Source organism: Chionomys nivalis, chromosome 23, assembly GCF_950005125.1.
Source record: "Chionomys nivalis chromosome 23, mChiNiv1.1, whole genome shotgun sequence".
Taxonomy (NCBI): Eukaryota; Metazoa; Chordata; class Mammalia; order Rodentia; family Cricetidae; genus Chionomys; species Chionomys nivalis.
Window position 1 is genome coordinate 15,275,485 of NC_080108.1, and position 22,288 is coordinate 15,297,772.

Here is a 22,288-nt window from a genome sequence, read left to right on the forward strand (position 1 = left end):
GGAAACAACCAGGCCCTGTAGGCCAGGACTGCTACTTTCGGACAGGAAGGAAAACACTCTGTCCAAACAGAAGCATCCTGAGAAGCCGCTGCCTGTGGGACAGATGTCTGCTGCCCTGCGAGAGGAATACCCCATCCTACCCTGGCTCACCCCCACCCAGGACCTCCTAGGGGCAGGTCTCTGTGTGTGGCTAGCCCTCTTCGTGAGCCCAACCTCCAGCAGAAGGTTGTCACCCCTCAGCTCACTGCAGGAAACAGGCATGCATTTCTTACTCCTCTTGAACCATGTGGGGCGGTCATAGCCCACCCTCAGAGTGCTGAAGGTTTTTTGTTTTAGAAGCCTGGGCATTTTAATGGGACCTCCCACTTCTACAAACACTTCTCTGCCACCCCCTTTTGAATTCTTCCCCCAACGCGTGAGTCTCCATAACGCAATCAGCCTGCAGCTGATTTGGGGTCTGGACTCCCAGGAGGCCAGGTCTTTGAGAGAGAAAGGGGCTGTGTACCTTTAAGGGGTTGGCCCTCCGGGAGCGCAAGGTTTGTTGAAAGCAGCTTCCTTTGGGGCCATTCAGGATCCCAGATTCTTCTCCTACTTCAGACCTGGACAACCCGTGGCCTCAGCGTATCGCAGTGGCCCCAAGCGTTTGAGTCCTCGAAGAGCCTGCTGGGGACGGTACACGTGGCTGGGGTGGCTGTGTTCCGGGTCTCTGTGCATGCAAGTTTCTCCTTTCTCACCTTAGGGGACCCCGCGGTTGCCGGGAAGGGTGGGGATAGGAGACAGGGGACGGAGGGAACTGGAGACTGAGGGGCTCATTTGTTATGTGATCAGCCCTACGGGCTGACTTGCACGCGACCCTTTTGGGGAGTTACCAAGAGGTAAAACTTCAGCGATCCCCGGGATACTGAGATTTGTCGCCTGCTTCGCTCCCACTGTCTCTAGGTCGCTACTCTGTTCCGGGCTTCTGTGGGATGTAGCGGGTGCCACCAGAGATCCTGGCGGGAGGAGGGAGTAGGAACTGGGTACAGCCTGCGTGGGAATGGGCGGAGGATACCCTTTAGTCCACTCTGAACATAGGTTTGTCCTGGCGAGCACCTGGAGCGCCTGTCCTAAGGAACAGGAGTGCACCGAGGCAAACCCTGGATGCAAGCTGGCTTCTCCCAGGGAGGAGGCCAGGAAGGAGAGGCGCCGGTAAAGGGCCTCCAGCACTGACCCAGGGAACGCCTCTGCCCTCTGAGAGAGGGGTGACTGCCCGAGACACCCAGCCTCCCTCAGCGACTTGCACCAGAGGCCTGGAATGCCTGTGGAAAACGCCCCTCTATTGCCTCCGCTAGAACCTGGATGGTGATGGCAGAATTTCAAAGACTTGATAAAGAGTGATTATAACCGGGGCATTGATGTTAAATTCCTTCCTGAACTAACTTGGTGTATGGGGCGGGGGCAATCCTGCCCTCTGCTGGTTTCTAGGGGGCTAATACTTATCAATGGCTCAGTTGCCGCGTGACTGTGGTAGAGGTGGCTGGCGCCTTGTCCCTTCGCCGTCAGGACTCGGTTTAATTTTGTTCTCCTTGAACCTTTCTCAGCCAGCGGTGCTCAGGAAAAGCAGAGGACTGGTGATCAAGACGTCCGGATATCCTCTAAACCTCACATTTAGTCAGAGATAAAGTCTGGGGTGGTATACTTTTCCTCAACTGTGAAGAGAAGCTAAGGGTGTTTGTTTTTCTTCTGGTTGTTGAGAAAGGAGGAAGATTGCCCCCTGCTAACAGTAGCCCAGGTGCTGACCTTGTTTGAGGGTTTGTGTCCATCAGACAGTGCTCTGCCGTGTGGACCCTTTTATGAACAAAGAGACAGAGGCTTGGGCATTTGTTCAGGGACAGACAGGTTGGAAATGAACAGAACAGAATCAAACAGCCAGTCTCTTTGGGGCTGATGGCTGAGCTAGGATGGTATAGAGCCGAGGTGCATTAGTAATAAAGGAGTGCTTAGTGAAGGAGGGGCTGAGACTGGCTTTGGACTCCCACCCAGACTTCTGCTGTTTGGTTAACCTTAGCACGTTGGGGCCACACTTGTCTACAGCCTCTAAGTTTTAGTTTGCTCAGAAGGTTGAGGGTTGAGGGTTGGTGTGCCAAGAGGCCCGATGACTTGCCCATGGTCACCCAGACGGTTTTAGAACCTGGGTTCAAAGCCAGTTAATCTAACTTGTATCTTTTGGTTTAATGAATTCTCCCCTATCGTGTGGTTGGTTATTGCATCTTCATTTGCTAACTTCTTTCATTCTTTGTGGCACCTCACTGGTGGAAGGCCACACCTCTGCAGGGCTAGCATAAACCCCTCATTTGCATAGTGCTAATAAAGTCAGACATAAGTGGAGCTGGGTGCTCTGGACAGCTGAGGTAAGAAGGGCTGGAGAGAGGCTGTTTCTGTGTCTGGTGTGGGAGGGTTTTGATGAAGCACATTTGATTGGAGGTCACAAGTGCTCCAGAGTCACCCTCTTAGAACTGTAAATCAGGTTCATGCCCCTTCTGACGATTCTTCATGGCTTCCTTCTTAAAAAATCCAAAGGAGTGTGTGACAGGGCCTGTGGCCACCACATGGGCATTGCTTCCTGATGCCCCTGGGTCTCCAGCCCCTTTGACCTCTAAATCTTCCTGCTGTTGGCTCTCTCTGCAGCTCACATTCTTCTCCCAGGATCCTCAAGCCTCCCATCTTTTCAACAGTCTTCCTGACCTAGGGTCAAGGGGCACCCAGGGCTCAGAGTATGGCTCAGTTGGTAGAGTGCTTGCCCAGCATTCAACAAAGTCCCGGACTTTATCCCAAGCACCCCATAAACTGGCCATGGTGGCACAGACCTGTAATCCCAGCACTAGGGAGGTGGAGGTGGGAGGATCAGGAGTTCAAGGTTACCCTCAGTCACGTGAAGAGTTCAAGGCCAGCCTGGGCTATGTGAGGCCCTATTCTGAAAGTAAATAAGTAAGCGCCTGTGCTCTTGCTCCATCTTCCGCTATCATTCGCAGTCACGTCTGTGCCTGCCATCACCGCTGGCAGATTGGGAAGCCCAGGGGCGTTGTGTTTTGAATCCCTACTGCTTAGAACTCCGCCTACCTTGGTGGATGCATGGCGAATATTTGTTGAGGAAATGAGGTCAGATCTCAGCTCTTTGGTCTTCCTAAGGGTGACCTTAGGCATGCATCTACTTAGCACTACCGAGCCTCAGTTTTCTTGTCTGTACAATAGGGATGATGATTTCAACGCTACTGTAGCAGTAGCCGGGAAGACATATGGACAGTTGAAGGACAGGCCACAATTCACATCAGCTATAAAGAATCCCACCTCTGTCATTTCCTGGCTGTGTGGTCTTTGGGTAGTAGTGTCTCTGTGTCTCTGTTCACTTGTGGATCAAATGGAGAGAATAAAATTCTCCTTGCTAAGTACGATGTGAGGCCCCTTGGGAGAGCTGTAGAAGGTGCTAGATGTAGAAGTTCATTGAAAAACTGGGGCCCAGGCTGGAGATTGTGAGTGTTGCCAGGGTCCCAACCTTGGGAACTCATACTCTGTGGGGGAAACAAGGTCGGTGTAATGGAGAATCGCATTGACTTGGCAGTAGTTTTCACCAGTGCGTGAGTGTCTGGAGATTTGACTTTTGAGGAGCAGTTTCTTACATGAATTCTGATGAAGGCCGACAGAAAGCACCTAACTTCATTCAGCAAACCCACAGGTGTGCCTCACTACCCAGGTGCTATGGTATGGATCTTGGTTTATTGATACAAATTTAAGGCCAATTTTGTTATATTTCTGTTCTTTGTGCAGCTCACTTAGAAATGTAATATATAATTAAAAAATACAGGTTAATAGATAGCCCTATGATAGCCAAGCTTGTAGTCACGTTAGTTAGGTTTTTCCAGATGTACAGAGATAGATTTCAGATGGATAGGTATTCTTCAAACCTTGCAAAGACCTACAAAATGGCATTTAAAATGTTTTACGAAGTTAGACTTTTCTTGACAGTGAGAAATGTCTGCTTCTGACAGCACCAATTACTTCAGAGAGGTTGATGGGCATTGAAGAAACTCGTCATGGAATTTGCCTTCAATGTGACAAGGCTAGCCATTTGGGCAAGAAACTGCTCTTACCTGAACTGCTGACAGTATGCTGTATAAACTGTACATGCAGGACCCACAGAAAAATGACTGCTGAATTTGCCTAAAGGTGAGACAGTCCTTCAGGGTTCCTGCTTCATGAAAGAGTCTGCCAGACATTCTGCAGGGTATAGAAGAAAGTGACTGGCAAACTGCCAATAGCAGCGAAACAGTCTTTCAAATTTCCTGCTTCATGGAAAAGTCTGCTGGATACTATGGGCCTGTAGGCTGACGATGGATGCCCTAATGTTACAGAAGAACTTTGGGTGACTGTCCAGGCAGTGAGATGTCTCTGTCAATTCTGGAGTTTTGGAAGTTGCTTTCAATGTACTTCCTGTTTACTTAAGTAATATATTCTCCTGGGGTCTTTGATGGAGTTGAAGACTAGATAGTTATAATTATAGTTTTTCTTGGTTATGATAAAAGATAAATATAAAACTTTAGACTCACAAAAATATCGTAACTATAATTCTTGCTTGATAACTGTTTTGTATATATAATTTTACTATGTGAAAGTCTTTCTTTTTAATTAGACAGGAAAGGGGAGATGATGTGGGATGTCCTTCTGTATATGTATTACTTTATTGGTTGATGAATAAAGCTATTTTGGCCAATGGCTTAGCAGAGTGAAGCCAGGTGGGATCCAAACAGTGATAGAGAGAGTGGGCAGAGTCAGGGAGACTGTAGCTGCTAAAGGAGATGGGCACGCTGGAACTTTATCTGGTGAGCCACAGTCTCATGGTGATAGACAGAATGATAGAAATGGGTTAATTTAAGATGTAAAGGTTAGTTAATAAGAATCCTGAGCTAATTGGCCAAGCAGTGTTTTAATTAATATAACTTCTGTGTGATTATTTGGGTCTGAGAAGTCGGGAAACAAACTGTCTCCGTCTATACCCAGGCTCTTGTGGGAAGCACAAGATGGAAGCAAAAACATGGCGGTCTTTCAGAATTCTTGCTAATCTGGATTCCCAAACCAACTTCCACCATCCCAACTCAAGGATACTGACCGAGGGTGAGGGTAGTGGACCCTGGTGATTGGTTCAAGGGAGTTTAGCACTGGAAGCCTTCTAATAAAACCAGGAATAAGAGGAAGATATGCCAAGACAGTCCTGAATTAAAAAGCAAAATATAGAAGAGGGGAATATAATCTAGGGCATTGGCATGTCAGGCAAAATGGTCCATTCTGGAATGACATCCCAGCCCTGGTCATACTGCTCATTTTGGCAAGCTCAGTTCCTCCTTCTCTCCTTCTCCCCACCCACTCCCTTCTTTTGAGAGCTCTATTTATTTTAGGTGCATGGGTGTTTTGCTTGCATGTATCTGTGTGTACCCCATGTGCCAGAAAAAGGTGTTGGATTCCCTGGAACTGGAGTTACAGATCGTTGTAAGCCACCCTGTGGGTGCTGGAAACCGAACTGGCTCTTTGCGATGTCAGTACACTCCAAGGCGTTCCATCAACAAAGAGGAAACACTTGCTCCACGGAAGGAGGACCTGCCCTCTGTCCCTGAGTTGGGAGAGAATGAGTGGTTTTTGCTTTGCTTTATCTCTCAAGACCAGATGTGATGTCGTTCAGGATTGCCTGAAACTGTGTGCTATGGAGCTGAGGGTGATCTTGAACTCCTGATCCTCGTGGCCTCCACCTCCCATTGTAAGCCTGCATCTCCATTCCTGGCTTTGCTTATTTTGAAAGACAGGCTTCCTCGGTGTAGCCTGGGGCCGGCCTGGAACTCCCTCTCCTCCTTAGGACTGGGATTACAGGTGTGTGGTATCAGGCCATGTTTGTGGGTGGTTTTGACCAGGACTGCCTTTGTTCCTTTTAGCACTGGGGTGCTGAAGTCTCACGCTCTATTTTCCTCTAACCCTGTAATTTTTTAGTGTATAATTTTGCAACAATGCACTTTTTTTTTTTTTTTTTTTTTGGATACAAAGGACGCTGTGTGGCAGAAGCACCCGCATCTGCAGGCTGACTTCCTACCTGGGAGCACCGGTCTCAGCTCTAAGAGGCCAGGGTGGTCTGTGGGGAGGTGGCTCTGGGCCACCCAGCTTTATCTATATTCACAAGCTGCTGATGCTTCAGCCTGTGTCCCTCTTGATTTCCAAGTTGAAGTCTAACAGAAGGGAAAGGAAATGAGTTTTAGGGAGACCTCTACAGCAGGCACTTGTGTGCTCCCCACAATCTTCTCATTGCAATTTTCATGGTGACTCCAGGCTCTGGAGCTGGTCGGGGTTCAAATTCCAACTGACCGTCCAAGCAGGGTGACCTTGGGCGGTATTTGCATTGACTTTCTTCTTTGTAAAGCAGGAACACCGTGCTTGCTTAGCATGCATGAGGCCTTGGATCGAGTCCCCAGTACTCATGCTCCGCAATCTCACTCCCTCTAAGACCTGCACAGGTGTGTCTAACCTTTTGACACTGAGATATTACATGGTCATCTGTACAGTTCATGTTTGAGAACCATGCAATCACATTTAAAAAACAAAAAGGTACAGGGCGAGAGAGAGGGCTCAGCCACCAAGAGCACTTTCTGTTCTTCTAGAGGTCCTGAGTTCAGTTCCCAGCACTCATGTTGGATGGTTCACCACCGCCTGTAACTCCAACTGTCGGAGATCTAACACGTCCTCTGGTCTCCAAGGACAACTGCACACGCGTGACACAACAAACCCCCAAGTCTCATAATTCTTCCAGGAAATTTTACAATTTCGTGTTTGGACTGCGTTCTGCAACCTGCTAAAACATCACCACCCGACGGGGACCAAGAATTTATATGCACAGCTTATGAGGTCATGTCACACTTGAAGTGTGACAGTGTGAAGTGAGGGAGGACCTCAACACAGCGAGACTGAGCTATGTTCACAACTACTCAGCGTGTGATGGTTTAAGTGCAAGGGTGCTTGTTCCTGGGCCATAAAGGATTCCATGTTGGAGGGGGGCTGTGGACCCAAGTTCTGTGCATTTGGCTGCTATGGAACAAGCGGATTGGAGAAAGAACATCACTGTATGGCCCCTCTGGTAGTTCTCACCACAGGCCTAGACACCGCACGGACTTTTTCTGTTCCTGTGCAGTTTGGCCTGTATCTAGAATCCTGTCACTGTAGGAGCAAACAGGGACCTACTGGGGAGACATAAACCAGGTGAGGGTCATGATCTCCACATCACAGCTGCGGACAGCTCAGACTCACAGTGGCGAGCAGTGGGCTTCCGTGCAGCTGCAGCAAGCAGTACGTTAAAACCAACCACAGATGGTTGTTAGTCGAGCAGACGAAAATATAGACTTTTCTTTGTTGCTAGCCCCTGAACAACACAATATAACAGTTACTATACAGAATTAGATAGAAGAGGCCTAGAGATGAGTAGCAGGGGAATATGGAGAGGGGACATGGCAATGTGGTGCCACTTTATGTCAGAGTGTCTTGGCTAGTGGGACCCCTGAGGATCCTGTGGAACGCTGCCCACGAGTCCTGAGGGATGGCTGCCATGGAGATGGTTTTGAACAAGGATCTCCTGGTTCCTGATCGGCGTCACCAAGGCTCTGTCCTGGCTCTGGTGCCTAGCACAGTAACTTAGTTTAGACCTCAGAGTTTCTACAAATACATCGAGGAAGAGAGTGAGTCCAAACTTCGGCTCCCTCTGCATCCATTCCCCTTTCCAGCAAGGACTAATTGTTCTGCAAACAAGAATGTTCCCTCCAGAGTCTGGTCACCCTCACAGGCCAGTATCTGTTCTGCATATTCTCGCCCTCTTTTCTTTTCCCTTTCTCCCTACTCTCTTCCTTTCCTCTCTCTCCCTCCCTTCCTTTGCCCTTGCCTCCTCCGGTCTTGTACACAGACATCCTCATAAGGCCACATGTTTGTAATCATTGTGGCAATTGTGTGCTTTGCTTTGTCACAAATGATACCCTGAGCATCCTCCCACATTCCTCTGCAGTAATCACAGTTCTATTTGCAAAGGCCTGTGGGCACCCTGGTCTTGCTGCACCAAAGCCTGCCTCCCACTTGCCTCCCGCCTGCTTCTAAAACATGAGTCTGAGCCAGGAGCTCATCTACTTGAAACTTTCATCTGCAATTATCAGAGAGTGGGTATCCAGGTTCCCCTCCTCCCAAGGCGTTCAGAGTCCTTGCTGACCGCTCACCCCCCTCCTTCTCCCACGTCAGTCAGGGGCTGGGCAGAAAGCAGAGTTCAGTCCAGATGGTTGCAGCAAGGAGATTTTAATCAAGGGATCACTTCTAGAGAGCTAGGATGATAGGGATAAAACAGAAGTAGAAGGCTGCCCAGAGGCTGTGATCCTGCAACCAGCACGGAGGGCGGGGAATACTGTCTTCTGCATCTTGTTAGTGCTTCCCACTGACTAAACCCAGCTGGAAGTCAGAAGGCTGAGTTGTGACAAGTGACCCACAGGGATGGATCTATGGTGACAGTGGACCTGGGGACACATGGGAACAAGTGGAGAGCATCCCTCATGCCTGTCCCTGGCCTCTGTACCCTGTGGTACCTGTGCCCTATGAGGACTGGTCTAGGAATTCCCATCTTTAGACAGGGTCTTTTGTAGCCCAGGCTGGCCTCAAATTTCATATGTGATCTTGAGCCTCCTGCTTCCACCTCCCCAGTGCTGGGATTATAGGTGTGCACAAATAGCAATTTGGGGGGCCATTCCCATGTTGGTAGGTTGTGGAATGTTTTACTCTTTTGGCCTTTTGGGGGCCCACCACCAACCTCCCAAATAAATCTCACATAGAGGCTTTTCTTGATTATAAATGCCTGACCTTAGCTTGGGCTATTTCTTGCCAGCTTTTCTTAACTTATATTATCCTGACTACTTTTCCCTCTGGAAAAGTTATCTTATTTCTCTGTATTTTTCTTCTTTCCCCGTGACTGGCTGGGTGCCTAGGTGACTGATCCCTATGTCCTCTCCCCCTGACTCTCTCGTTGCTCCTCATTCTCTTGCTGCTGCTCTTGCTCTCTTTTCTCCTGCTATTTATTCTCTCTGCCTGCCAGCCCCGCCTCTCCTGGCTCCTGCCTCGCTATTGGCCGTTCAGCACTTTATTAGATCATCACGTGTTTTAGACAGGCAAAGACTCACAGCTTCACAGAGTTAAACAAATGCAACATAAACAAAAGCAACACACCTGAAAATAATATTCCCCAACAGTAGGCACTCAAGAGGCAGCTGGCCTGTGGGCTATAGTTTGTTCATTTTGTTTTTTAAAATATATTAAAATATCATACTTTGACTGCTGAGAGTTTTTGAGGTAGAGGCAGTTAGATCAAGAGTTCAAGACCATTCTCTGTGGCGAGCTCACTACATGAAACTCTTCAAAATAACACCCCACCCCATCCCCAAAATTCACTTTATTTATTTATTTTTTGTTTTTTTCGAGACAGGGTTTCTCTGGAGCTTTGGTGTCTGTCCTGGAACTAGCTCTGTAGATCAGGCTGGCCTCAAACTCACAGAGATCCACCTGTCTCTGCCTCCCAAGTGCTAGGATTAAAGGCATGCACCACTACTGTCCAGCAAAACTCACTTCATAAAAGGATATTTATACATGTGTGTGTGTGTACATACACACGCCACAGTGCACACGTTAAGGCTAGACAACATTATGAAGTTGGTTCTTTTCCAGTGGTTGAACTCAGGTTGTGCAGGCAGCATCTTTACCACTGAGCTACCTTATTCCTCAAATGCTTTTTGACCTTGCTTTTGTCTTAAAGATGTCACATTGTCATTGTCCTCCCCACACAGACACTTGTGTGTTGAAACAAGTTCCATGGTGGTCCAAACTCACTGTTACTATGAAACCCGCCCTGGAATGTTCTGTTCTAGTCTCCTCTGTTTTCCTTGAACCGGTGCTGTTCACGGCCTTTGAAATTCAAACTGCTTGGGAGTTCTCAGTGCCTGTTGCCCATGGATGCATTTCTCCCCTACGAAGGGGACACCTCTTCTAGCTTGTTCTTGCTGCCTGCTGCACTCTGAGGACAGCCCCTGGCCCACGGGGCTGTTCTGAGATGTGCTGTTGAGCGAGTGTGTTAGAGGGTGCTAATGGAGGTGTCCCAGACCCCTGTCGTGGGCTTCTGTAATTGACTTGTTTTCTTTCTCCCTGCAGTTGCCGGAGGGCTCAGCCTCGTCCAAGACACCTAGGCACTGCCGCCATCCTGGCCCAGATGGGCCTGCTGTTCCTTGGCTTGCTGCTGTCACTTTCCTGCGTCTTGGGACTGCCATTCTACAATGGCTTCTACTATTCCCATGGCCCGCACGGCAGGACCCTGAGCAATGGCTACGGGGAAGGTCGGTGGCTCCTAGGCCTGTCTCCTGGCTCTTGCTGTCATATACATATACATATTTCAGGCTGGAATACAGACAGGAGGATCTTCCCAGTCTGGGCCTCCAAGGGTAGATTGGCCTTGCTTCTAAGATGAGAGGACATGGTTTAAACACTGAGTTTGCTGATACCATAGACGTGGGACCAAGTTCTCTTGGGCTGGCCCTCATTCCTAGAATAGAGCTAGGTCTTTAAGATCCAGCCCAAGTGCCACTACCCCTGGGATCCCTGCAGAAGAGACTTTGGAATCCCAGAGATGTGAGCCTGAGTATCAGTTGTACCTCTTTCGTGCTGGGTGACCTCAGGGGACTTTTGAGATCGTGGTCACTGTGCCCTGCAGTGAACTCCATCTTGTCAGCCTAGTTCTGTTGCTTAGGAAGTTCTGCCATTTGAACCCTGAGCTCTGACAGTCTCCTGCCTCGGTCGGGATAGCTGGGTCTTTTGGAGGAGCCCTGGTTGACAGTTGGCCCAGACTGTGGAAGAGAGGGTGTGCTGTGCTCTTTGGAGGCCACAGTAGAATGAAGGGGATGCAGGAACACTTGAGGGAGGGCGCTCACAGTGACTGTCTTGTCCCTTGGCAAAGTTCTTGTTGGCTATTATAGCAGCTAGCTTTCAAAATCAATTTCTTTAGATTTGTTTGCTTCTCCTTTCTTCCTTCCTTTCTTTCTCTCTCTTTCTCTCTCTCTCTCTCTCTCTCTCTCTCTCTCTCTCTCTCTCTCTCTCTCTCTCTCTCTCTCTTTGATGACTTCAAGCAGCCTTTGCTGCCATCAAACTTGATATAGCTAGGGATGGCCATGAACTTTTGATCCAACTGACCCTGAACCTGGAGTGCTGGGATTACGGGTGCCCTTTTACACCTGTTTTGAATACACTATTGGGGACGAAAGCCAGGGTTTGTGCATGTTAAACAAACACTATTCTAACTGAGCCACACGCCAAGCATCCTATGCTGGCCTCAAAGTTTCTGTGTAGCTGAAGAAAGCCTTGAGGTCTTGACTCTCCTGCCTCCACCTCCCAAGAGCTGTGATCACCATGCTTAGCTTGTTGCAGCGCACACCGCCTGTCTGCTTCGGGCAAGGGGCTGAAGGTTAAAACATACAAAGACACATAGAGACAGAGACAGAGAGACAGGGACATGGACCTCTAGTCACTGGTAAGAAGCCTTTTATTTAATAGCACCACAGAGGCTTATACACCCAACAGTCAGGTGGGCCAACAGGTGAAAACCTCATCCTCTGATCCTCAAGGCCAAGGCAACCCGTGCTCGTGAAGCAGAGCTGGTAAACAACTTTGACACAGCTTTCAGTAACTCAAATCAGAAGGAAAGTAAAGATCTCTAGCAGGGAAGAGCAGCTGGAGGCCAGGACTCCAAATGGTCCCAACACTTGTCAATTAGCTTTTGGTGCAGAACAAATAGCCCCAAACATGGCTGCTTACCGGCACACCCACTAATTGAGCCCTGTGGCTCAGCGCTTTGGTGTGAGCCTTAGAACGGGCCATATAATGGCACATGGTGGGACAGTCATTTCCACTTTTCATCCAAGCAGCACGCAGATGGCAAGGCCAGTACAAATTCAAGGAACTGAGGGTACCTCTCTTCTTTTTTTGAGACAGAGTTTCACCACATGTAGCCCATGCTGGTCTCAGGTTATACACAACTCAGTGGAAGTAGGCACAAGGTCTGGGTAGCGGGCATGTGGAAGAGAAGAGCAGCAGGTACTTGGAGGGGTGGGGCAGAGTGGCTCTTTTTGCAACAGGCGAGTCTGGAGGGCCTTGGGATGAGGGAATGGGTGGTCCTTGCGAGACCATTGTCGCATCTGTGACCCACCTTCCCCCAGGTCTTTTCAATGGAGTGAAGCTGGTGGTGGAGACAACTGAGAAGTCCCTGTTCAGTCACCGAGGAGCCACTGTGACCCTGCCCTGCCACTACCACTATGAGCCGGCCCTGGCCTCCCCGAGACATGTGCGTGTGAAGTGGTGGAGGATGTCAGAGAACGGGTCCCCTGAGCAGGATGTGCTGGTGGCCATTGGGCCGAGGCACCGCTCCTTCGGGGGCTACCAAGGGCGCGTACAACTGCGGCAGGACACACAGCAGGAAGTCTCGCTGGAGCTCAGGGACCTGCGGTTGGAGGACTCTGGGCGCTACCGCTGCGAGGTCATTGATGGGCTCGAGGACGAGAGTGGCCTGGTAGAGCTGGAGCTTCGGGGTGAGGCCCTGACAGATGCCACTGGGACCCGAGGGAGGGGGAGAGGACCCAGAGAAGGCATAGACCTTTATACTTGACACAGGTAAGCACCTCTAAGTCTCAAAACAACCCTAAAAGGAAATGCTAGTATCATGGCTCTTGTTTTCCAGATGAGGAAACTAAGAGAGATCAAGTAACTTATGTAAGGGTCTATTCCTGATAGGTGGCAGACACGGTGTTCAAACCCAGGAAGCAACTTCCAGAAGCCACTGCCTCCTGTCCCTTCCCATTCAGTCCTGTTCAGAAAGAGGGAAATGGGAGCCAGAACTGAGGTTCTTGCAGGGTTAGTCATCAGGGCCAGTGGGTGACAGTAGGGACTGGTAGAGCCTGGGGCACACTGCTGAACCCCATCCTTTGTAAAGGAGCCATTTAATTCAGACTAGTTAGGATGCCAATTCAGAATGCAGGCTGATTGCTGTTAGGTTTTCATATTTAAGTATGAAATTGTATGTGTGTGTGTCTGTGGTGGGGATAAGAACCCAGGGTCTTAGCTGGGCGGTGGTGGCACACGCCTTTAATCCCAGCATTCTAGAGGCAAAGGCAGGTGGATCTCTGTGAGTTCGAAGCCAGCCTGGTCTACAAGAGCTAGTTTCAGGACAGGCCCCAAACTACTACAGAGAAACCCTGTCTCAAAAACAAACAAAAACCCCTGGAAACTGGGCTGGGGATGTGCCTCAGTTGTAGAATGGTATCTAGTGTGAATGAAGTCCTAGGTTTAAACCCAGCTCACAACAACAAAATGAACCGTCAACTTATTATAAGATAAAATTTATATAAAATAAACCCCTCAACTTTTTATAAGAAAATTTCAAACAGGCAGCTGGGCGGTGGTGGTGCACGCCTTTAATCCCAGCACTCGGGAGGCAGAGGCAGGCAGATCTCTGTGAGTTCGAGGCCACCCTGGACTACAAGAGGTAGTTCCAGGATAGGAACCAAAAAGCTAAGAAACCCTGTCTCGAAAAATCAAAAAAAAAAAAAAAAAAAAATCAAACAAGCATGATACCATGGATTTTATTCGTGCTTTTGTTTTCTGAGACAAGAGCTCACTCTGTAGGCCACATTGGTCTTGAGCTCATGGTAATCCTCTTGTCTCAGTCTCCTGAGTGCTGGGATTACAGGTGTGAACCACCACACCCTGCTTTTGAGAGGACCACGTAGCCTTGTTAGGGAGGCCACCAGGAAGGAGGCCTCCTGCCCCAGGGTGCCCCTCGCCTCAGGACCTATGGGCCCTTCACCATCCTTTTTCCTGCAGTTTCTAGGGGTGTCTTACGCTGTATCCCAGAATGACTTTAAACTCATAGTAAACTTCTGAGCGCTGGGATTGTCGACATGAGCCACCATACCCATCTTCTTTTGTTTTATTAAGAAATTTCTGCATTAAGAAGTCTGGCTTGGTACTTAGTCCTTGGACAGAAGGTGGGACGTTTGCTGAGCTATCTGAGGACGTGTGCAGCTACGTCCGTGTGTTTTGGATCCCAGTGTAGTGGGGAGCTCGGGCCTCCTCCTTCTGACCCCTCTGAGCCCGCCCTTCCTTTCTAGGCGTGGTTTTCCCCTACCAGTCCCCCGAAGGGCGCTACCAGCTCAATTTCCACGAGGCCCAACAGGCTTGCCAGGAGCAGGACGCTGTGGTGGCTTCCTTTGAGCAGCTCTTCCGTGCCTGGGAGGAGGGCCTGGACTGGTGCAACGCCGGCTGGCTGCAGGACGCCTCTGTCCAGTACCCTATAGCGCTGCCCCGGCACCCTTGCGGAGGCCTCGACTTGGCGCCAGGTGTTCGCAGCTACGGCCAGCGCCACCGCCGCCTGCATCGCTATGATGTGTTCTGCTTCGCTGCTGCCCTCAAGGGTGAGTGGGATGGCCCAGCATAGACCTGTCCACTTGACGGTCGTCTGGAATCTGAGGGAGGGCCTCTTCATGTGTGAAACTTCCAGAACCTTCTGCCCTTCTCTGCCTGCCTCTTGGCCCTAGGTCTGAAATGTTGGCAGTTCCGGAGGCAATGTCTTTACCAGTTCTTGCCATTTTGCTCTTGCTTCATGGCTGCCTCTGGTTATTAATTTATCAGACATCTTCTGAGTGTCTGTCATGTACTACACTGCGGATCAGCACAGACAAACCATGTCTTTCCCCAAACACCAGGCTTATGATTCATTGACAGATAAATGAAAACAGAAATGTGTTATCATATCAGAAATACTTAGACGTGTCCAGCAGGGCTGGGATGCAGCTCAGTTGGTTGAGTTCTTGCCTAGTGGACAAGGCAAGGCTTCCATCCCCAGCAACTCTTGAACTGGGCATTGTAGCGTAATCTCAGCACTTGGGAGGTGGAGGCAGGAGGATCAGTTCAGGTGGAAGGTCATCCTCAGCTACTTAAAAGTGTCTACTGGCATGTACAGATGCTCATAGGGTAAGCGGCTATTCCAGTCTAGATAGGTGCCCACTCAGAGTGCAGCTGGGGAGTACAGAAATGATGGGATGAGGATCCAATAAGACCCCCATAGAGCAATTCCTCCCTGCCTGTGGCAGGCACTGCCACCTCCTCTGCTGAATAGCACTCAAGTGCCTCGCTTTCCCGCAGGGTGGGTGTACTACCTGGAGCACCCTGAGAAGTTAACACTGCCAGAGGCCAGGGAGGCCTGCCGGGAAGACGGCACACAGATTGCTACGGTGGGCCAGCTCTTTGCTGCTTGGAAGTTCCGTGGCCTGGATCGCTGTGATGCTGGCTGGCTGGCGGATGGAAGTGCCCGCTACCCCATAGTTCACCCACGCCCCAACTGTGGGCCCCCCGAGCCGGGAGTACGGACATTCGGCTTCCCAGACCCGCACTCCCGCTATGGTGTCTACTGTTACCGCCAGCGTTAGCAGAGTGACCAGCTGTGCGTTCGTCCCCCCCCCACACTTCCTGACACAAGGGTCCACCTTGCCTCTTGGGGGCTGGCTGGGGCATTGCTTGTATTATTTTTATACTTTCCAACTTAAATATTTTGTTTTGCTTCTCGAGACAGGGTTTCTCTATGTAACAGTCCTAGCTGTCCTGGAACTCACTTTGTAGACCAGGCTGGCCTCGAACTCACTGAGATCCACCTGCCTCTGCCTCCCAAGTGCTGTGAGTTCAATGCCAGCCTGGTCTACAAGAGTTAGTTCCAGGACAGGCTCCAAAGCTACAGAGAAACCCTGTCTCAACCCTCCTCCACTAAAAAACAAACAAACTCAACAAAACAAAACAAACAGAAAAACAAAACAAAAAAACCAATCAGATGTTCAGTTTTTCTTTTACTTTTCTAAAAGCGCGCACACACTAGTGCATTGACTCCCCTGACATTAGAAGTATGGGTTTTTGGAAGCCACCTGGCGTGAATGCGCTGCAAGAGTAGCAAGCCCTGTTAACCCCGAGCCATCTCTCCAGCCCTTCAGCCAGCTTTGTTCTGGGGGAAGGAGAGGGATGAGACAGTCTCACGTAACCCAAACTGGTCTTGACCTCTCTGTATAGTTGAGGATGGCCTTCCTGGTGCTGAGGCCACAGATGTGTACCCTCACACCAGACGAGCAGTCTGGGAATTTGCTAGAAATCCAGGTTCCTCAGTCTCACTCCAGCGAGTGGGTCAGAAACTCGGGGTGTGTTATCACAGCCCTTCAGGGGATATATCATCCCCTTTTGGTAATGAAGGTTGAACCCAGGGCCTTGCTTCTGCTAGTCAAGCGCTCTCCCACTGAGCTACATCCCCAGCCCTCTTTTACCCTTTACTGTGAGACAGGGTCTCACCAACTTACTCAGGCTGTCTCTGCCCTTCAAGTAGCTGCGATTACAGGCTATGCCACCAAGTGTCTCGAATCATTCTTTTGTTTGGGGACAGGATCCCAGGCTGGCCTTGAACTTTCAGAACTCCTGTACCAGCACACCTTCTCTTACGTTCCTAGTGTGCCCCCTTGCAAACCTGCCCTCCAAACCACTGTATGGCACAGGTGGACAGGCACACTCAGGCATCCATACACAAACAGGTCACACGTGTTCACACAGGCATGCTGTATTTACCCACACACATGCACGCACGCACGCGCACACACACAGGCGCAGAGGGCCCATCAAACATAGTGTCCCTCCGGTCAGAATGAGGTGAACAGAAGTGACTGAACACCCAGGACTCATGCCACGGTGGGGCCATTTGGGATCAGAGCATGACCCCACGGAGGTTCCAGATCCCGGTCACCTTCTGCTTACCTACGAAATAAAATGAACTCTTAAAAACGGAGAAGAAAGGAAATAGATCTCTTCCAATGTCTTTATTATAATTATCATAATCTTTAGTTTTCAAAAAATATAAATAGGTGCACGGAACACTGGTGCCTGCACCGTCCCGGGATAGGGAGAGGGAAGGGGACGGTGGAGCACCCCTGGGAAGGAAGTGCCCCTACCTAGTCCAGCCGAGGAATGACACCTGCTAGGGTGGTCAGTAGAAGAGGGACTCTAGAGGGTAAGGCCACCTCATTTCCCCTTGGCCAGCCTGTCCCCTGCCTAGGCTCCTTTCCTCATCGATGGCACAGACCTCGGTTCCTTTTGTCCAATGCGTTAAGCTGTAGTCAGTCTCTTCTGAGTCCTTCATGCTCTGAGGCCACCATACTCCCCCCCGCCCCTGCCCTGCCTCCTTCCAGCTTCTCCTCCTGCCTCCCTAGCTTCTCCTGGAGGTGAAATAACCAACCATTGCACTTCTCTTGGGTAAAGTCAGGAAACAAAAAAATAATCTTCTTTATTTAATTTAACCCCATCCCTTCTCACCCTGTCCCTGCACTGGTCCCTGGAAAGGCACGGTGGGAGATCAAAGAAATGTCTCTAAACTCAGTCCATGGGTTACAGTAAATTTGCTTTGGCATTTTTTTTTGGGGGGGGGTGCACGAGGAGGGAACAAATTAGATGTAGCTTGGGTGATGTGGGGAGTCGGGGCACACACAATGTGGGGTATTTTTATTTTTCCTTCTTTAATGACAAAAAGCGACAAGAAGACACCATCTGGCTGGGATGCGTGGTCAGCCTGGATGGCCGCTGGGCTCAGCATCCTGGGGGCACATCCTGGAAGCTCTTCTCAGTGGGCCATGCTGGGGCGGCTCCTCTGTGTGGGTCTCGAGCTCCGCTTCTGTAGCCTGCGCTTATAGGTAGTGGCTGCAGTCAAGGGGAGGTGGAGAATTAACAGTGAGCGGAGAAGAAGCAGGGCAGAGCTCAGACTCTCCTAGTCCCCCCCTGTCTGCAGGTGCCTGCCCTGTGGATGGTGAGCTTAGAAATGCACCCCAAAGCTGCCCCATCCTGTTCCCCTGGGGTAGATTTTTCATCTACCTTCCTTAGGCACAGGTTTCTTATCTCCTTTCAGGGAACAAGAACCTTCCCTGTGGGAGGGACTGATTTTTTTTTTTTTTAATGAAGTAGACCCCCAATATCTTCTCTGCCTGGCCTAACCCCTACCTAGCATGGCACAGACTCCAGGACAGTGCCAGCTACCACTTTGCTCTGGGAAAAGGGAGAAGGCTCTGTTGGTGGAGTCTGACTCTGGGCCAGGTGAGGGACCAGGGGGACAATGCTCACGGTCTGTGCAGGTGATTCGAGGTTCTTCCCAGTGCCCACTGGGCTGGCATCGGATGGTGGGCACATGACGCTGGACAAAGCCCTCTGTACACTGGTACCGCACCAGCGAGCTGATCTCATACCGGTCCTTCTTCTGCCCGAGGGTCCTGGCGTTCTCCACCACTGGGGGGTCTCCACAGGCCACTGAGGGACAAATGCCTTTTAGGAAGGGGTCTCATGAAGTCGTCTGTGGTTAGCCCACAACCCAAGGCATAATGAAGAAGGGATCAGACTGTTCTTCTTAGTGCTGAGCCTGGACTACTGGGTGTGGTGGGAGAGGTGGGGGAGGGGAGGAGATGCAGGCATTCAGTTCTAACATTCCTCTGTGGCACTGGGAGGCAGAAAGGGAATAGAAAGGTGGTTTTGAACAATGATGAGATTATAAAAAGGAGGGATTAAGGTGGGGAAAAAGGACCTTCTGGTGAGACATCTCTCGCTTCTTTATGAAAATGTACAAAGCCAGAAAGTGGGGCCCAAAGGAGACCTGGGGACACAGGCTATGGATAGGAGCAGGAGGCTGGGCCCCTTTAAGCATTGTGATACCCACGGCCTTAAAGTTGAAGACTCCAGGCCTGGCAACTCTGATTCTGTGACTAGCATATTTTGGAGCCCCAAAGAAAGGGTAGTCCACCCAGGGGCCATTATGGATGACTTTCTGTCGCTGACATCAGAGAGATCCTGTCCTCTAGCCCATGACTGTCACCCTCTCTTTGTCCCCCGTGAAAGGTTTCCAGGAGTCAGCTTGTTCTTGCCATTGGCTCTGTGATGCTGGTACCGAGAGAGGCCCTCGCATCAGCACCCACAAGCTTCTTGAGGATGCTCTGTTAGCCTCCGGAAGTCAGGAGACAAGAGAACTACCCCCAGGTCACAAGGCAAGGGGCTCCCTCTTGCAGCTGAAGGGCTTCTTGCCCTCCGGGGACCTCCTCCCAATCCCTTCTTACCGGTGCCCTTTTTACATGTGAAGGGCAGCTGGTAATTGCAGGGGACATCGTTCCATTCGCCCTTCTCATGCCAGATCATCACGACACAGTCCTCTCCAGTGGCAAAGAAGTTGTCAGGCTGGTTGGGACGCCACTTCTCAAATTGCTGAGGGCAGGAGAGGCAAAGCGGTAAGGGGCAGACAGAAGAGGTGTGGCTCAGCTTGACCCCCACTTCCTTCCCGATCAGTTCCCTCCCCTGTTCCTCTTTTTCTTTCACCCAACATCTTGGTTGTAAGGCAGTAGCAAAGGGTGCTGGGAATCTATCTGATTATCTGATCAGGATCATCCTAGATGCTATGGGTCCCAGGTTAGGGAACTGGTTACATTGCCTGACTCTGATCATTTTAGGAGCTCATAACCGCCAAGGATTCAGGATTCCCTGGTGAGCAATTCTCAGTCTGCTCATTTCTGACTTGTAAGACCCTTTTCAAGACCCTCTTCACTGACCTGTAGCTGACTGCCTATTCTGTCCATTTGATCTCTATATTTTATACCTTGAGTAGACACTAGACCTTTGCACATAAGGAAACTCTTTGTTTTTTTATTTATTCTTTTATTGATTTTTTAAATTGAGATCTACATTTTTCTCTGCTCCCCTCCCTGCTTCTCCCCTCCCCTTCAACCCTCTCCCAAGGTCCCCATGTTCCCAATATACCCAGGAGATCTTGTCTTTTTTCTACGAGGAAACTCTCTTAAATGTCATCTATCCTTCATGGTGGCTTGCTGTCAGTTTTTTTTCATTTCCTTATGGCTCCTTCTCACATCGCAGGACTTCCCTCACCAAGTCCACCCAGCCCCAGGCTGCTCTCCAGAGGCAGAGAGGAAAGAGATACAATCCCTTCCTACAGAGTTCCCGCCTGCCAGGCCCCTGCTCAGTGAGTTTGCAGGAGACTTGAATGCAGGCTGTTCTTGGGGGTCTTTATCCCACTTCATATTCTCTGGCAACTCACCAGGGAGTGTCCGTCAGACCAGCGGAAGTCCCCTTCGATGGTCCTGTCATTCAGACCTATCCACTGGTAGTCTTGAGCATTTTCTGGAAAAGGGAAGATAGGTTCGCACCTGATGTTGCCCTGGGAGGTCCGGGGACTGGAACTCATAGAAAGGGAAGAGTGTGGCAGAAGGAAGCAAGTGGCTCCTAGGCGCCTGCCACTGGCTTCTGAGGACCCTGCAAGGGTCTCAGGACATGCCTGTTTGTGGTATATGTTAGGACACCTCCTCGGGCTGGCAAGGGCAGGTGATAGCTACAGGGTTAGCCTGGGCTATCTCTGGCAGGATCTGTCCTGGGTCAGCTGGGGCTGCTGTTTCCAGGGATCTGTACCTTCTCCGAGGGAACTGTGGGAGCATTTGACCCTCTTCTTTCAGCTCTCTGCCCTGCAATGCATCCAATCTGCACCCCCTTTCCTATGTCCCTTTTTTCCTTACCCCCCCCTTTCCTGTAGCACTGGACCTTGTACATGCAAGGTAAGTACTGTCCACCGAACTATGACCTCAATCCCCAGTCTGCTCATTTCTGACCCAGAAGGCCCTCTGTTCTCACCGCTGCTTCCCTTAGCCCCTGCCACACTCACTGTTGACAAACTCCTGTTCCTCCGGCGTGACAATGCTGCTCAGATGTGACTGCTGCTCTCGACACCGTCTCTCGGCATCCACCCAGGTCTCACGGTCAGGGAAGTGGCGGTAACAGTGGCCCTGGAATTTGGTCCATCCCTCCTCGCATTGTTCCTGGTCTGTAACACAGGTCAGGGACATGAAGAGGAGGCAAGGCCAGCGGGGTGTGTGCTCACTGCCGGTCTTGTGGCACGGACTTCTATGTTCAGTCCAGCTGAAAGGCTGTGCCCTGGAGGTGGGCAATAGGCCCAGTGAGACAGAGGCTTGGGTAGGATGCCAGTAACATCTGACTCTTGGGAGCCTCCACAGACATGCCACCTGGAAAGAGATCTTTTCTTTCCCTGATGTAGCACCCTGACCCCAGGAATAAATCTCTTGGGGGCCCAAAGCTCACTCTTCTTTGGGCCCCCAAAACCCAAACCTTTGGATCTGAGCTGGCTGCCATTGTTATTATTACTTTAATTCTAATTATCATATGCATTGCTGGGATGAAGCCGGGGCCTTCTGCATGCTAGACAAGTGTTTCTGCCCAAAGTCCCTGAGCTGGCTCTAGCAGAACACACCATGTCTTCCTCTTAAAGAGCTACATGCCAATTGGAGGTTGGTCTGTGACCCAGGGGCCCTGCCTTTTATTTTTGTCTCACATTTTAGTGGCAGCCAAGAAAGGAGAAGCAGGTGCTGTGTGCTGGAGGGGGCCCTAGTTTGGAGTTTTGGAATAGTCTTCAGGGACGGGGGAGGGGGGCACAGACATGTTGGAACCAGCTCATCAAGCCTGGGAGAGGGGATTGTGAGCTAACTGCCTTTGGTGGCAGCATGGGGATGAGGGTAGCTCAGCCCTGGTGGAAGGGTTTGTACCTCAGGGCTGGAAAGAAGCCTCCAACCAGGACTCCCTCTCCTCTGTGAGAGCCAGTAGCTAAACAACCATCAATGGAGCTCTGGACAGAGGGAAGCTTACATTTTTCTTTTTGCATTTCTCTGCCTAGAACCTCCGTGTGGATGGGAGGACCCTGGGGAGTTGCCAGAGATATTTCAGGATGTGTGGCAGCTTCCCAGCCAGGTGGCTTCAATAGTTTGGCTGGTCTAGGAAGGGCGGGGGAATTTCCCTGAGGGGACGGAGTCTTCCTTGGGCTAAGGGGGGCTTGGAAGGCTCGGAAGTGAAAAGAGGAATGAAAGGCCAGCAGCTAGAGAAGAAAGAAGCAGAGTAAAGGCCAGGAGGGAGAGGGCCCTCTGGCTTCCAGTGCCCTCCACAAGAGAGGAGATAAAGGTCTGGAAAGAGGTCAAGGAAGCCTCAGGATGCTCGGCACTGAGACCAAGGCACCATCCCTGGGTCTGTGCACCAGGCCCGGGGCCACTTCAGAACCTGAGGACTAAACTGGGCAGGTAGGCTCAGAGAGGGT

At 50.5% G+C, this 22,288-nt stretch overlaps 2 protein-coding genes across 2 annotated transcripts in view; one reads left to right on the forward strand and one right to left on the reverse strand.

Annotated features, from left to right (window-relative positions):
• The first annotated feature begins 309 nt into the window (after positions 1 to 309).
• On the forward strand, positions 310 to 15,554 carry Hapln3 (hyaluronan and proteoglycan link protein 3). The gene is made up of 5 exons (XM_057756372.1): positions 310 to 672; positions 10,237 to 10,418; positions 12,291 to 12,659; positions 14,238 to 14,540; positions 15,271 to 15,554. Exons 2-5 carry the CDS (start codon positions 10,295 to 10,297, stop codon positions 15,552 to 15,554), a joined length of 1,080 nt encoding a protein of 359 aa, XP_057612355.1. The 5' UTR covers positions 310 to 672; positions 10,237 to 10,294.
• Positions 15,555 to 17,380: 1,826 nt separating this feature from the next.
• The window catches only part of Acan (aggrecan), a 58,326-nt gene continuing 53,418 nt past the window's right edge, over positions 17,381 to 22,288 (reverse strand). The window contains exons 16-20 of the mRNA XM_057756155.1: positions 20,852 to 21,010; positions 20,234 to 20,316; positions 19,245 to 19,389; positions 18,265 to 18,447; positions 17,381 to 17,847 (exon numbers count right to left, since the gene is read on the reverse strand). Coding sequence (XP_057612138.1) covers positions 17,771 to 17,847; positions 18,265 to 18,447; positions 19,245 to 19,389; positions 20,234 to 20,316; positions 20,852 to 21,010 — 647 coding nt within the window. The 3' untranslated portion in view covers positions 17,381 to 17,770. The remainder of the gene's footprint in view (positions 17,848 to 18,264; positions 18,448 to 19,244; positions 19,390 to 20,233; positions 20,317 to 20,851; positions 21,011 to 22,288) is intronic.